We start from the raw sequence: 17,418 nt of genomic DNA, 5'->3' as shown, positions 1-17,418 counted from the left end.
AGTTTCAAGAACTTATTTCAAAAGACAAAGAAAACAGAGATTTTCAGTACCAGATGTCTGGGAAGATCCCATTTGGATTTGAGCTACTTAAATTTGCAATCATGTATTTATACATCTAACAGAGCTTCTGTTTCCCCTAGAATCTGAAAATTAACTAGCTTTGTAGCATCTTCCTTGATCTGCCACCCGTGCCCTGAGGATTAGAGACTCCACCTGAGCTTGTTTTACAAGCATAACAGAAAAAATTAATCTCTGCTGGCAGCAATCCCACTGGGATACTGATGAATAATGATATCCCTCTCTTGCTGCCCTCTCAGTCCACTAGAAAAGCCACTCTAACCCAGCAACGTGGAAACCGCTGAAACCATTCCAGCTGTGGATTAGCAGGCAGTCAAGCATCCATCTGTTCTGTGTGAATCAAGAGAAAGCAAACATGCATTCTTATAGCTGAAGAAGTATTCAAATTAGCATCTTATATGACTGCATATAGTAAATACTAAGACAATCATATACAGAAGAAAAAAAAATATCTACACCTGATGTTGTTTATATTTCCTTGCTGCCTTAAGAAAATGATAAAAGTTTGAACTACTCTCATTAACCTACAGGATACTGTGCAATACATAATTTAATGTTTAAGGTAAAATTTCTCTATATTGTATGCATCAGTTGTATTTACAAAATATTTTGCAAGTATACATGCTTGCACATATACACACCAAACAGTATAAGCACACATGGTAGGATGCCTTCACCTTGACAGAAAAAAGATTTAAGAAACCTATTGTGAGATGGATTTTAGCCATTTTATCACCCTCTAAGGTGAGAGGAATAGATTTGAGATATTTTCTTTTTCTGAAAACTAGTAATCTGAATAATCTCTGCTGGCTTGTGAGGCTTTTCCACTGGAAGACAGAAAGGAAAGGGAGTAGGAAGTTGGTATGTGGGCAATCCAATCAAATTGGTGACATGTGATTTGACTCTTATATGGGAAGCACAACAACAATCTACAGTAATTTAAGATAAGTTGTATTTAAGCATCATTAAAATTACTTGAAAATGTGCATAAAAAGTCTTTACTTTCAAAGTCTTCACTGCTGTTAGGATAATAACTGCACACCATACTGGGAAACAACAATGTGTTTATAATACAGTTTTACTCGCACACAGAAGCATTCATATTTTTTGAAAGAAAAGCTGCAGAGGTGAAGAAAATCTGCAGCTGTTTGTTCTCTAAAGCAAGTTGACTATGCAATACCAAATTTACAAATGTATATATTAACTTTTTGAAATGTTAACAAAAGTTTTGACATCTTAATAGCAAAAATACCTCTGCAATTTCTTCTAGCATTGTAGGTAGCAAAAGCTACCCAAGTAACTATGAAATAAAGTGACCGAAATAATACAAGACTGATTTCTTAAAAGGTCATATGTAGTAATGTGCAACAGCAAGATTTAAACCAAAATTCAACCTTCTGAAGATAGCCAGGCTGTATCAGGAAAAAAAAAAAAGAAAAAGAAAAAAAAGAAAGAATGAGACAAAGAAAGAATCTAAATGTAAATAAGGAAAATACAAGTGTCAGATACTTCATTAATGACTGCTCAGTAATCCTCTTATGTTCTTTTTTTAAAAAACTACTATGCTAAAGGCACAATATATACTAGATACCAATCTTGTATGATGTAATTGTTATAGCCAAACCAATCCTTATCCCAAAGATTTTAGTTCCAGTGAGAGAAACAGCTACAAAGAGAAACAGCTACAAACTGACACCCTCTTCCTTAACAGTTTTACAAGTCAGTGCAGTAACTTCTTTGCTGACAGCGACAAACACTTCTGAGCCTTTAAACAGCAGTCAGTAAGGCTGAGTTAGTGTCACTAAGTGCCTTGAATTCTGTGAAAACAAATGCATTAGCAATATAATTGTAACTTCTTTAATTTATAGTACAACAGTGTAATTCTATCAAAAGCAAAGGCAGTAACTAGAGACCAGTGAAGAAAAACAAACTACATGCTGCAACCTAAATTTGTCTATCTTGCTTAAGTTATAAATTGGGAAGGACAGAGTAGGCTGAACTCATACTTACCGGCTAAAGGCACTCTGAGCTTGTCAGACTGCCTTTTGGAACACCTCGGACATGAGAACTCTGTCATGTTCAGCTTCACCTCAATGAAGAGCTTTAAAACTTTATTTTGTTGCAAAAACCACAAAGACATTGCTTCTACAAACATACTGCTTATTTGAAAATAGAGCCATATGTCATGACTGCTCAAAAAATGTCAGTTTTCAGCTATTTATATGAATATTTTGTAACGTATTGACTGCATATACACAACTATGCAAAGGTTGAAATCTCACACAATGATGATGGCTACAATTCTAACCATAAGTAATGGACTCCAATATCTAGTAAAAGACTCCTGTGCTTAAAAAAAATAAAAAGAAAAAGAAAAGAAAGAAGAAAAATGATGTGAAGTTGAATTGCCTGCAGTTTTATTTTAAGCAGTTAGCTAAACCAAGCTTGCTATCACCTAACTTGCACAGTAGTGTATATACACCAATGACAAGCACTGATTTGCCACAGATGGCAACCAATGTTCACATTTATGAGCGTGAGACCAGCAGAGGACTACTACCATTACCTAGCAGATAAGCACAACAGTTTCCTGGAACATCAAAATAGTAAATAGGAGTGTTTCACTGCTACAACTGCAACTACATCTCCTGATAAAGGAGTTTAAGTCTACATTTTTCTGACAAAAATAGTTACTAAAGCAAATGTTTGAAACAGGGATATACGCCAAGCCTACTGGTTTCCGCTACTGTAGCTATATATACTTTTTCCCTTGGATACTGCATGTTTTGCTCAGTCAGATTATGATGGAACAAGGGGGAATGGTTTTAAATGGAAAGAGAGGAGATTTAGATTATAGGTTAGGAGGAAATTCTTCACTCAGAGGGTGGTAAGGCATTGGCTCAGGTTGCCCAGAGAGGTTGTGGATGCCCCATCCCTGGAGGTGTTCAAGACCAGGTTGGATGGGGCCTTGGCCAACCTGATCTAGTGGGTGGCATCCCTGCCTATGGCAGGGGGGTTGGAACTAGATGATTTTTAAGGTCCCTTCCAACCTGAGCCATTCTATGATAAAAAATTAAAAATACTACATTATTTCTAAGGTAACAGTTTTTGTCTTGTGACCTACTTGGTGGGAAATGTATGTCAGAAACCTTTAAGTTCAACTTTAAAATAGGTTTTAATTTGACTGAGTATTGATTCAGTTTTTCAAACTGGCAAGTAATGACAGAAAATGAGTAAGAAGATTAGAGGAGAAAGGAGATTTGTTAATCAGAAAGTCATGTGTACTGGAGATAGGGAGAGAGGTTTTATATTTTCTGGTGTTGAACATAATTCTTTCTTATTGATGCCATAAAAATGAAAGACTTATGCCATGTATAGTTAGCTGTTGGCGGTAGGCATTTTCATCCTGATTTACCAACTGATTGTGCTTTTCTGGGAAGGCAGGCAGCATATGATGCTTTCAAACTGAAAACCAAATAATCATTTGAAAAGAGAATTATAAGAAATTGTGGTATCATTCTAGTAAAAAAATGACCATATTCAAGTACTACAATGACTATATTCAAAACTGCTCCATCTACTGGGACAATAAAAAAAATCAAGACAAATCTAATGTGCCTAAGTATTACTTTTAGTCTTTCTGCTAAGTATGAAATGTTTTGAATACAGTAGATATAGATAATGAAATTTAGATGGCATTAAAATTCACTACAGCATTTTCTTTTATTGTTATTAAAGCAAACACAATTTTCAAATTTAAACTATTTTATTTAAAACACTGTGATACCTTCTAGATGTTCCTTGTGGGAACTAGAGCACAAGAGTTATAAAATATTAAAATACGGAGCATATAAGTAAGCTGTATAAAAATTACATGCATGATCCTGTAAATGGCTATGTTTGGGATGAAATTTATGAAACTGAACAGTCCTGTATAGGGTTTTATTGTGAAGAAAAGATTAAATGGCTAGAAATAACTGTTTTCTCCCATCATCAAGGTTCACTAAAAGCACATGCAATGCATGAAGCCCATTCCTAGTTGTACTGTAGTCACAGTGGTCATGTTCATATTGTTGAGAATGCACAATATATGTGAAATCACATATGTAAATTCTTTACAAGTCAGAATGTAACATAATTGCCTTTCATTTGATATAAAGTTTGTGATGAAGTATTTCTATTCTTGACAATGAAATGCTGTATTTAAAAAGAGTAACACAATGAATATAGTCTTACTGTTCTTTTATGCCTTGAAGAAAATCATAATGGCACCTTTATTTTAGTCTAAATTAAACACATATGTAAACTAGACAATGGCCGAATTAGGAAGACTGATCTGATTGTTTTTCCAAAAAAGCTTATGGAACAGAAAAACAGTTTTACATAGTATCTTAAAAAAAATAATAAAAAAAAATGCACTCTCTCTGCTCTGGCTTGCAAAGTATTATACAAAGCAGTTCACATTAGCTTGCTCTTGGATAGTATTTTTGTAACTGATTAATTTGTCATGGCATCTAACTGGGAACCTGTTGTAAAACATCGTTTATCACTGAGTCAAAAACCTTTGTGGACCCTTCATGGGACACTGAACCAAAAGCTTAAAGACAGAATCCTGTTTAAGAAGTAAAATTGTTTTAGACTGTACGTGTAAATATTCACAAATATGCACGTTTTCCTGATTAGAAAACAATGCTCCAATGTTGATGAACAGAAGATAAAGTTATAGGTTAGGTGAGTTACCTCTAATCTCACAGTACAAATACTTAACAGATAATAAAAGACACATAAGGTATTAATAACATTACTCTTTTGTTATTTATGTATCTGGAATAGAAAGTGCCTATTTAATGAACTTTTTTCTTCCACCTTCCAAATCTGCTATTTCAGCAATCTCAAATTTTCTGCTGAGTTTCACAACAGTAACAGACGCCACTGTAACAAAACCATGTCAAACATCAAATAAAAATATAGGAAAGAGGTATGTGGATACCTGAGTATGAAGCTTATAACATGGAAAGGAGGATACTTATGCTACACTATAACACAAATACCATGCTGTTCCATCCCTAAGCAACCAGATAGAAGGAAGATAGCCTCTTATAGCCAGTTACATGAAAGATGTAACAGTAGGCACAAGAATACAAACCAGTTCTTTTTTTGCAGGTAGAATGCAAAAATAGAAAAAAAAGGAGCAACATGCAGACAAAATAAGATCTGAAAGATGCTATCTTCTTCTCGGCATTGTATGAACAATATGGTATTTGCTCAGTATATAGGAGTCCTAGTCAGTTAATCTGATAAGTGTAGTAGAAAATCGCCAAATTTATGAAGCTAGTGGATCTAGCCAGCATAGGTCTGAACTATTACCAAGATAGACCTCATTTTCTAATTTTTCTCTAACAAGACTTGTAATGACTACTACTTCAGTACAGAAAATGACAAAAAATACTCCAAAGTATCTCTCATTGTTTTTCACCTAGACCTTTGTTTTAATCTCTAAATTTTCAGAATAAGAGGAGATAGTTTTAGGTACCCCAGGGAAATCCAGGCTGCCAGGAATAATTCATGAACACTTTCTCTTCAATAATACTTAATTCAGGAAGCACGATAACTCAGAAATGATTAAGCTTATTTAGATTACTACTGCCTGAAGCACAGCTAGGAAAGTTTTAAAGAAAACTCTATGAAAAAGCATCAAGGATTTTTTCTCAGAAAAATTACAGGCCTACCAGCACAAGTCAGTTTTACAAAAGTAACTGTGTCTGAACTTTGACTGCTAGCTGCAAGGCCAAAACAGGTTAAACATCTCACACCCAGATTTATTGAGACAAGAAGGGAAAGCATGAGGGAATTGTAACCCACCTGTTTGTATCACTTATTACTATATAGTTCTAAAATGTCTGTGGGGCTGTTCCCATGTGCCATATTCCTGCTCATGCTATGGACAGACCAACCCCCAAACCATACTGAAAAAAAAATAATCATTTGATCTTGCCATCTGGAAGATGACCAAATGAAAAGATAAAATAAAGACAGAGAAAAGAATGGATACTGGAGAAGATTATTAATTGTGTTTACTACTAAATGGAACAAATCTTGCTATCAAGTGACTTTTCTGAGACACCCATCAGCACTGCAAAGAGAACGACTTTAAACTACTTTGCCATATGAGTTGCAAAGATTCAGTCACAATTCTGGTAAATGATCCAGAACTCTGAACACTCTCATTAGTATTGCAGAATATCAACCTGAAACTCAAAATACCTTAATCACAGTCAGATTTAAAGCCGTTAATATGATCACAAATTTCTGAATTCTTGAATGCTATCTTACTTTTTTTTCTTGGTTTTGTTTTAGATGACCTTTTGCTCCTTTTCAACATGCACATTGACAATTCAGCAAAAACTTGTAAATATCACATTCCAAACCTGTAACATTAGGATTTTCTTTGTTATGGTTGTACACTTCTGCCTTTCTTATATACATCAGACCAACCTGTAAATGCCTAAAGACTATGAACAATGCCAACAATAAAAAAAATAGACCATATGTCATATCTACAAAACCCTGCTGCATTTGAAAAAAAGTTTCTGGATAGCTGTTTTTAAATAACATACATAGTCCAAAATTCAAACTTTAAAACTGAGTGATCATCAAAATTACCACAGTTATCATCAGGTTTTGCAATGATAAGAGGCCTTTTCCACTAAAACTACAGCTTTCAGTTCCAGCATCATTAAGAGATTCTTCAAATTACTTTTAAATATCCTGTTCCCTCAGGATTTTCACTTATACCTAATTAGACTACTTACCCCATGCCATGTAATTCCCTATTGCCAAAACTGCTAAATGCTTCAATGAGAAGGAGGAGGGCACCAGTGGAGCAAGGCAGATGTAATGTCATTGGTTAACAATAGAGGTGTGAAGCAACTGCCGTAATTATAAAACTCATTAATTCACAGTGTTTAGGGGAAAAAAAATACTTGGCAATAACTCTGCTGAAATGGCAATTCTTTTCAACACTACATCAGATTGAAAAAAACTTTCAATTTACACCTTTAACAAGAAAGAATTGTAATTCCACTAGTAATTATGAAAATAACATCTGCATAAAAGTAAGAAAAAAGGCCGGTTTAATGGCATCCAGCATTCATACATGCTTTTCATCTTTCAGATTGACACATTTGGCACATTTTGACCCCCAACTGATTTTACTTTTAGTCTCATTCCTCTCAATACTGTAAATTGACAACTCATAAGATTATATGTCCAGCAAAAGAAAAAAAATAGAAAAAAATAATGAACGTTAAATTTTGCAATCACTCCCCAACACCTTAGGTTTTGTCTATGTTAGAAGTATTTGACATTTTCCTTTGTGCTTCATGGATATAAGCTGTTTAGATGGATGAGGAGCACTGGCACAAGATGGACAGTACTAGGATCTGCTTATACCATTCATTTTCCCTATGCTATTCATTTTCTTAGGTAATGTCATGAAACATCACTCAGTATTTGCTAATCCTATTCCCAAGCTTCCCTCTACAAATTTGTTTTATTTTTTTTTCTGAAGTTTCTAAGTGGAGAAAATTTTTAAAACAGACAGGAACTGGAGTATAGCTCTCTCACCTTGAGTACTGAATATTACATTATTTAACTTGTGTTCATTGTAGGCATTTCTTTTTTTCAGTTATTTTACATACCGAATATATAGGCCTCTTGATTTATTACCATTCTGAATTCAGCTGAATATACTGCATTTTATTTGTTAGAATTTACAATATTTTCTGACAGCAGAACAACAAATACTGTAGGGTCAGTGACAGCAATACCTCTATTTAGGTTGTCTACCACTTTCCATTATAAAAGATTACTGCAGCCTTTATTTCTGAGCTGTAACACTCTAAATGTTTGCAGCAGGCGCTTTAAATTTGTCAGGAAGAAAGTCTTTATACTAGAGAAGTGGCTTTCCTAGTGTCATAAAATGCTGATCAGGTTTTGTCGAAATGCAAACTATTGAATAACTATTTTTATTTTTCTGCTTTTATTTCTTGTCAGAGAAGTTTTGGCAGCATGTCAAAACAATAAATATACAAGTAACATACATAAACGGAACTCCTGATATTAAGGTCAACACTTGGAAATTTGGATATTAAAGAATTTTGGCCACTTGTATAATGTATATAATATAGCAGAGACTTTAATCATAAGTGGGCAGAAATAAGTATTCCTGGATAGTATTTTGCCACATCTTCCTTTGAAATATACGTACATAGAAGTGGAATTATACAATTTTGAAAGAGAATATTTTGTAGATATAGAAGTGTAAATACTTAAAAATATGTAAAACCTGATTCTTTTATGATGACATAATACTATCATGCTGCATTTTTACCATACTTCTGGATTTGTACCCTAAAATGTATTGCCTTGCATCCACTGCACTTCCCTACTAAACAGTCACTAGATTAACTGTATAAATTGGCTTTGTTGCAGGTCTCAGGGATTGTGAGGTGCCTGGGAGAAGGAAAGGAAGGCATTTTAGGAAACTGATCTTGCTTATTATGTCCCCCAACTTGTTAAAGCTGCTGTATCTTCCAGATTGTCCCAGTGCAAAGTGATGGCCCTGGTATAGATCTGGGAAGTTGACATGCAATTATTCCAGGATTTCAGTATTCTACCTAACTTTGAAAAAATAGAAAATAAATAATCAGATTTGTATAAATCCATAAGATTATAAAGGGACTTAAGAGAAACAGGTATACAGAATAATTTTGACATACTGATTCAATGAAGCACTTGAAACATCAAAAATGATTCAGTTGTATTTCTCAAAACAACGACAAAGAAAAAAGAAATTACAGAAGAACGGCTTTTTAAAAATATTTTGGAATGTTTTTCATATACATGTCTTTAAGAGTCATGAGTTACATATGTTTAAATTAAGAAAATATCATCACTTACTGTCAGAATTAAGAGCAATTCTTCAATATTACTTTCAGGTTTCAACTGGTCTTTGAACATCCCAATAGTTGGATGCTTCAAGTAGTAATAGGAAGCAATGCGGCCGTATGTCAGAGGTTCGATGCTGCGATTATCCTGTTAGAAGGGGAATCAAATATACATGTTTCTTACATGGTTCAAATATGCATGGCTCCTACAAAACTAAAATATTTCAAGACTACATTATAAAAGAGAAGAGCAAAAATAGTTTAACAACATAACTTAGCTGCCAACCTGATTAAACTCAGTTTTCAACGTAAGTCTTACAAATAGCTCCAAAGACAAACACAAGCACCTCAAATCAAGCATGTATCTTATTGCTCTCAACTTTTAGGAGCATGTATCTTACTGAAGCTTGTAAGGCACAAATTGATCTTACCTCCCCAATTTCAATACAGTAGGAACATTCCAAATCAAAGAGGGATTTCTCAACAAGGCTCGAGAGGTACTTATTCATAGTGTCATGGCTCACATCATCCAAGTTATAGTAACTAGAAGAATTGAAAACAGATGTATTACATGAATGCTTTTGATACACTGAAAATTTTAAACAATAACATATTGTAGGAAAACTTACAAGGCTGCTATAATACACACACACACACACACTTGGAACAACAAATATCCACATTAAACAATTAAACACAGAACTATTCCCTCATATAATCTAACATAGTTTATATAGTTTAAATAGTTTGTGTGAATAATCAAAACAATACTAACTAGCATGTGTATATGGAAATATGGTAGTTTTCCTGGCTATTAATAGAAAAGTTGATACAGACAGAACTTGACTTGCTGCATTTTGTTAGCTGGAAAATGTTCCTGATTGCATAGGTATGCTGTCCTGATTACATAAGTATGAAAATGAATAAACAATACTAACATAAATAACAGTATTTTAACTTCAAGAGAAAGGAAGAAAAACCACCACGGATAGCAAATGCTCTTATATCCTGGAACTCTGATAATTAAAAAACTAGGCATATAGTGACATCTCTTGAATAAGTAAATTTATGTAAATCCAAATCTTAGTATCTGTTCTTACAATTCTGTCTCATTTTATTCTCAAAATTACAATTACTAGAAAGTATGGAATGGGGCATTTGCCAATATATTTACTTCACATGTTCTTTTTTAGGTGAAAGTATTTGGGTAAACTATATGTAGTAACATTGGTTCTTAGTTCTCTGTATTAAGGAAAAATGTTTAAAAACTGTACCAAAACACTGTGTTATGCTAGCATACAAAAAATACACAGTGACTGAAGATTGCACTCCTTGATTCTAGAACTTAACCTGTATTATAAGATTCTTACACAAACTAACAATTTCAGGGATACCTTTAATCTGAAAAATTACAGATAAAAATGTATTAAGATCTTCGGTACTATATTCAACAAAGGCACAAATTCAGAAAGTAACATTTAAATTCAATGAAAAGTAAAGAAAAACTGAGCATGCTTAGAAAGTTTCAGAATTCTGAATTCATGCAGTGCAGGTAAATCATACAATTTCAATGGAGAATTGAAACAAACAAAAAAACCAACCACCCTGATTTATTGAATTATTAAAAAGCACGGTAAAAAAGGTTGTCCCTGCTCACTTAATTCTGTAAATTATTGTCACACATATGTGAGACTGCTACTGAGGCTGCTGCAATGATGAAAGATGCTCCTTTGTTCATACTGGCTGCTTTACTAAATGTCCTACTGTTTCAACTGTGTACTCAGCATCTCCACTGGAAACAATACCACATGCTGTAAGGAAGAAATATTATGTTCTTTCAGTGTTACGTTGTGCAGGTTTACAACAGGCTGCATAACAGTGTGCTGAGATTCATTTCATTTGATTTTACATAGCAACAGCAACACCTGAGTTAGTCTTTTCAACTGTCTTTACGGCCAATGGAGAGAAAGATGCACTTAGATAATGCTATTCATTGCAGGTATTTTAGATTTCTGTTTCTAGATGAGGTGAAATATGATTACTGTATAAAAAAGGGACTTTAGACAATCAGTTCAGTTGTTGGTGATATATTTGGGGCAGATGAATCCCCCTCTCTGATTTAAATTCTATTTCCTTCCCTGTAATAATGCTGTTAGCAAATTTCAGAAGATGGAATTGTGTTAAGTACTGCAAGAACCCTTCCATGATAGTTCTATTAACATTATCTGAGATAAACAATGCTATTTCCTTTATCTAATTTTTGAATGTCAGTAACGTAAGTGAAAAAAGCTGCGTGCTAAGTAGCCATACAGTCATTTCAATTTTTTTCCTTGTTATTAACTGTAAATTATGGGGTCAGTTCCCTGAATGTTCACTTGCAATGGAGTAAAGTTGGAGTAGAACACTGGTATCACGAAAATAAATAAATAAATAAATAATAAAACTCTGTTCAGATAGGAGAAAACAGACAGCTACATTAGACAACAACAAAGTATTTGGCAGTGGAGTATTCAGCTTCATAGTATTTTATATTGGTTCTCATTGAGATGATCTCAAATACTTGTAACTGTTGTCCAAAACAAAACAAAGTGAAGAAGTAATTATCTTGACTAACAAGTTTTATATAGCAGACAGCCACGTTGCCAGCCTTATGCAAAGAAAACTTACTTGCAGCAAAAGTACACTCTATTTTCAGCAACTTAATTTTCATAGGTCATGTAATTTACTGAAGTAACATAGTAATGACAGAAAATGGTTATCTGCAGCTTTTATCTGCCTGACATTTTAGCACCAAACACATTAGATTCTGTTTATTAGTAGAAATTACTTTGTATCATTTTGCTTACCTTCTGAAAAGAATCCAAGCAAATTAACTACATAAATTGTTTATGGATGTAAAAGGATTTTCTATTTTATACATCTAAACCACTAATGATTCATTAGTGTTTTGAAGACTATTGAAATGACTCTAATTAAAGCACTTCATTGTCACAGTATTCAGACTTCCACCATATCATTTCAGCACTACTATTTGCAGTACCACAATGCTGATGATGAATGCTGATAAAACAAAGGAAGAGATATGGGCAATACAATGACGTTATTTTGTTGAGGTTGTAGCTTAAGATAGGAATTCAAAAGGATTTTATTTTGTACTCTGATTTGGAGTATTTCACACTGAAGACTTAATCATAAAAGGCATTAAAATGCCTTTTAAAATTGTATGAATTTAAGATTTGCTGGGTTTTGGTAAATTATTGTCAGAGGTGTATCTATCTGCCTAGTACAAATAAAACAATGCAAAGAAATATCTTAGATTATTTGTATTCTTGACTGAAGTGGTACCAATGTGTTTTAACTACTATCTATAATAGGGTAGGTATAGTTTTGAGCACACTCACAGGAGCTTCTTGGTCACTCAGCACATTTTGCCCTAATAAAAAGCAGAGCCATTCATCTAGAAAGATGATGTTAAAATCATTAGCAAAAACAGAGGTATTACGCAGCATTAGGCAGTATTTTGATTGTGCAGACATAAAAGCAAGTTGAATTTTGCATGTTGGTATGCTCCAAATATAAAAAAACCTGCATTGTATGTGAGGTCTACAATGAAGCTTTATTACCTAACTATTTAATTACAGATAAAGAATAAAAACAATGCAGTTTCATGCTCACTGCATTGAATCATCTAGTCATTATTTTCTCTTTGCTATAAACAGACAGCCTACCTTTTTATCAGCACACCATTTCATTTATTTCACAGTGAAGCCCAGTTTCACAATAATTGACTTGTCAGAAGCTCTAATTTATGAGGCTGGTCTCTGTAAGCCTTCTCCTATATTGGACTCAACCTGCACACAAGCAGGGTTGAATATTTACAATGCTGTTAACAGGTGCTGAGTTGTTTAATGATTCTAATAGCCAGAAGCGTACTGAGAAAGCCAGCGGGATCACAATTACAGGCTGTTTGAACACAACAATTACTCGTCCCCTGAGAGGTGTGAAAGTCAAAGGCAGTTTTATCCTAACAGCATCTAGCACATGGGCTAGACAGGCTAACTTCCATTAGTAGTCCATTGGGAAAAAGCAATAACAAACCCCTAGGTATCATAAAAATTTACAAAGTATGTAAAATTTAAACAATCAAAAACTGAAGGAACTTTTTATTTGCTTTAAAATAATATATTTTAAATCCCAAACCTTGTAAAGCTTACTAAGAACAACAAACCCTGAAACATAAACTTCTTTCTCTAATCTAAGGAAGTGTGGAATTTCATCAGCTGAGAAAGACAGAGACGTGCAGGAACATAAAATGTAGATGAAGTTACACAAAACATTTAGGATTTAATGTGAATGTTAGCCATCATTTCCTGTTTAGCTTATGTAAACCTGACCTGAGATCTCCCTGGGAAATTTTTCATCAGCCTTGAAATGGTCCTGCTATAACTGTCAATGCTGTGAAGTCATTTGTTACAGCACCATGTTTTTTATGTTCAGATTATACGGCAGTAATAGTGACACACATAATGAAAATCGGTAGCAGTCAGCCAAAAATATTAAAAGAAGAAACTTGCTAGCTGGAAGGCCATTTGAAAATGCATGAAAAACAAATCTACAGCATTCACTTGATTGCAAGAATGTGTGCTTTCTCAGATTTTGCTGTCCTGAAAGCTGAATTTTGTTATAAACAAGTACGGGACAAGAACAGATAGTCACCTTCATAAATATCTTTTGCTGCAATTATCAATTGTGTTTGCTTTCATACGTTTGTGGCCTGTGGTGGCTGTGACTTTCAAAATGGTACCATGCAAATGATACTGAGTATATGGCACAACTGATGGACTTTCAAAGGCAGAGCCATGTGACAATGTACCAATTAACTTCTGTTGATAAGGCATCACTCTGCAGTCTGGGACTGGCTGACTAAAATGCACTAAAGCATGCACAAATACTACAGCCAGTAATCTCTGCCTATATTTCACCTGTACACATTATTTTCTTGCATTCATATATTTGGTTATGCCAGGTATGAGGAATACTTTGACAGATACTCTGATATCTTTAATCAGTTTTTAGTATTTCCTCGTGATTAACTCTGGAATCAGGAAACTATTTGCTACCATGTCAGTGCTTCTAATTAAAATATTTCCATGTAAGATTACCTTTTAATAGGTATTTATAATATGAGAAACCAGAGGTAACAGGCACATGTCAAATTGTTTACATATTGATTGAGCATTTTTTTCTAGGATACATCCCAACAGATAATTTGTCCAGTAAAATCATATCCAAGAGTAGGAAGACAATTACATGAATTCACTTTCTGAATGGGAAGATGCAGGGTCTTGAGCCTTGCATTCTGCCAGAAGACCACAGCAGACTGGGCAATAGGAGGTGGCTCTAATACCCAGCAGTGTGTGACTTCCTAGTCTGAGAGAATCAGTAGAACTTCGTTCCTATGAGTAGTTTGGCAAAAGTATCCCATGAACTACATTTCTGTAGTTTTCACATCACTGGGACCCTAACTGCATAAAAAACAAGCTCGTGTTATGAAGGGAAATATATAAACATGACAGAGTACGTGTTACTGTGAAAGACAGAATCCATCCTGAAAAATATGTTTACCAACTCCAAATGAGGATACTGGTAACTACTGCAGTGTAATACATCTTCACCTTCTTATCTTCGGTTCTTAGTAGCTATTGATAAACTTTTGCATCTCATCTCTTAGTTAATTTAACTTTCTTCACTAATCCCCTTTCTGACATACTTCCAAACTAGCCCTAAAAGTCTCGTGATTTTGTCATTATACATATTATTCTACCTTGACTGGCTGATACTAGCTGTCACTTTGATTGCAGAAACTGTTATGATACAGTGATTATAATCATTTTTATTCTGCTGTCTTATTCATACTATTGGACAAGCTCAGCTAATTATACCGAGAAAAGGAAATTTAAAGTAAAATATAAGTGTATGATTAATGACAAGAGTATCAGTTGGAGAAAATTTCATTTAATTATAATTTATGCCATATCATTTTTTCACTTCATTAATAAAAGACTAAGATAAAGTGAAAATTTTTTAACAATTCTCAGAATTAATAAACTTTTTTTTACATGTCTTCACAAGCTATTCACATGGAAAACTAATTTTACAAGTGCAGATATATATCTGAATATTTACAAATACATGAAACACATTTTAACTGTGATGTGATGTGTATTCTCAGAACATCTAAAAATTAACATTTCAAATGAAAGCTGATTCTGCTTAGCTTTACATATGTTGTCAATCTCTATTTCTCTTTTACTGCATATGTATCTGGAAAATATCATAACCCGATTTACAGAAAACGTTTCCCATAGCAATTTCTCTGTTGTAGAAAGTTGCAGACTGTAATCTTTTATAAGAGTAAAAGAATGAAACAGTCAAAGCATTCCGGCCAAGGAAAGGAGATCTGCCTAAGTCTTCAGTCTGCTAGCTATGACAGACGAGCCTCTCAAAATAGCCCCTTACAAAGAAAAGGGCACTTAGTTGATCTGTCTTTAAACATTATCTTGACTAAGTAGGGAAAATAAAGGCTGAAGTTGCATGTGGAGAAAAGAACACATTGTAGCACTTGACTAAAGTAGTACAGAAACTTTGACTTAAATTGCAAATTCAAAAATCTCTACATTTAGGACTAATTGCTTTGGGGAAGGGGAAAAAAAACTATGGATATTGAGACTGATAGACTTTGGTAAACAGTTTTATTTAGACTAATATTATTTATTATAAAATAATACATTTTATTTATTTCCTTTGTACATTATCTCTTGAACAGCATGCATATTGCTATTTGGTATGCCACTAAACGAAAGTGGCGCTCAGCAACCCCAGCTCAACTACTACTCTTAACTATGAAGTTAAAACCCATTTCACAGATTGCAGGGTACAAAGCTTCATCCAGTAGGAAAATTAAAATAGCTTGATGGAAAACAAAACAAAACAAACAAAAAAACACATTATAGCATGCAAAGATTTTCAACACCATTTAAAAAGCCAGTATTACTAGTCTAATGAATTATCTTATGTCCCCCCAAAAATCTTAATGACAGCATGTTTGGAAGAAACCTGACTACTTAAAGCCAAAGGATACTTCGATCTGTATCTCACTATTAAGTTAGATTAATATTACTCAAATAGAATAAATTGCAGGATTTAGTAAGGCATTTTACAGTACTGGTTTGGAATAGAAGGATCCTACATTTGTTTATGCAGCTTTAATATACAAGTAGCTAAAACTGGCAATAAATGAGAATATAAATCTTCTGCATATTATCTAAGGGGATTTACAGCATCGCATGCAATGCCTTTCATGCCAAAGAATCCCAAGGCAATTTACCAAACATGCATATGGGAATTATTCACCAGTAAGGTACAGTCACCTGCTGGGTAGAAAATAGTTGTTGTTTCATAATGGAGAGAATGTCAAGAAAATTGCTTTGGGGCAGGACATGATAAAGAACACTGTATCAAGTGACACTGGATGAGTACTGTGCAAGTACGCAAAACAAAATTCAGCCATTGCGCTCCTGCTCTTGTGGAAAAATACCCCCCTAAACCTTAGCATTATTAAGGGCCAAAAATAATGATTGTCTTGTAATATCAAGCATTTCATATGCTCATTTATGGCACAATAAACGCTACTACTATATTGCAATTTACTCAAAGTTATCTCAACTACTACTAACTTCTCTTCATAAAACTCTTCAATGTTCCTTTGATGTATCTCATTCAAACACTGATTCATTTCAAATAGTATGCATATCCATTCAAACAGTATGCTATTAAACTATCAAGTTTAGTAATTTTGGATGAAACTTAGTAGAAATTCTCATCATGTCAAAGAAGAAAAGCGTGCACATCCACTGCATTTGCACTTGGTATCTAGAAATGACCTCTCTCATAGAGTCAGTAATGTCCTTCATTTTCCTCTCTGCATGACTGAGTACAGAAGGAATGCTGAGTACCTTTGTGTGGATGAGACACTGGAGAAAGCAGCAGAAGCTGTGACCTGTTCAAACCTGTATGTGTGGTGTTCCAATAAACAACTACGATTCCATTAGAAACTTCGATTTGCATTCCCGTCCTGACATTATGGACACGACTAGTCAAAAGCTATTCACATTGTCTGCCACTACAGTAGCCCTGCTTCTCACTATGAAATAGTTTTTTTTTTCTTTTTTCTTCCCTTAACTTTCTTCTTAGAATCCTCTCAGAATAGGAGTTTTGCTTAGAAACTGATACTGTGATAAATTCACATTTAGCTTTCTATGAAACTGTACATTAAAAAGACTGCTGAGAAAAAAGGATAGCCAAGAAACATGCCAAACTCACACTCCAGTAT

The 17,418-nt window shown here is 34.0% G+C and overlaps 1 protein-coding gene across 1 annotated transcript in view; it reads right to left on the bottom strand.

Annotated features, from left to right (window-relative positions):
• ASCC3 (activating signal cointegrator 1 complex subunit 3) overlaps positions 1-17,418 on the bottom strand; it is a 277,788-nt gene that overhangs the window by 30,753 nt on the left and 229,617 nt on the right. The window contains exons 35-36 of the mRNA XM_035321897.1: positions 9,458-9,569; positions 9,040-9,174 (exon numbers count right to left, since the gene is read on the bottom strand). Of these exons, the coding sequence (XP_035177788.1) occupies positions 9,040-9,174; positions 9,458-9,569 (247 nt within the window). The remainder of the gene's footprint in view (positions 1-9,039; positions 9,175-9,457; positions 9,570-17,418) is intronic.

This window comes from Oxyura jamaicensis, chromosome 3 (assembly GCF_011077185.1).
Source record: "Oxyura jamaicensis isolate SHBP4307 breed ruddy duck chromosome 3, BPBGC_Ojam_1.0, whole genome shotgun sequence".
NCBI classification, from domain to species: Eukaryota; Metazoa; Chordata; class Aves; order Anseriformes; family Anatidae; genus Oxyura; species Oxyura jamaicensis.
The sequence above is the reverse complement of the archived record's forward strand: the minus strand, read 5'-3'. Positions and strand labels throughout refer to the sequence as shown.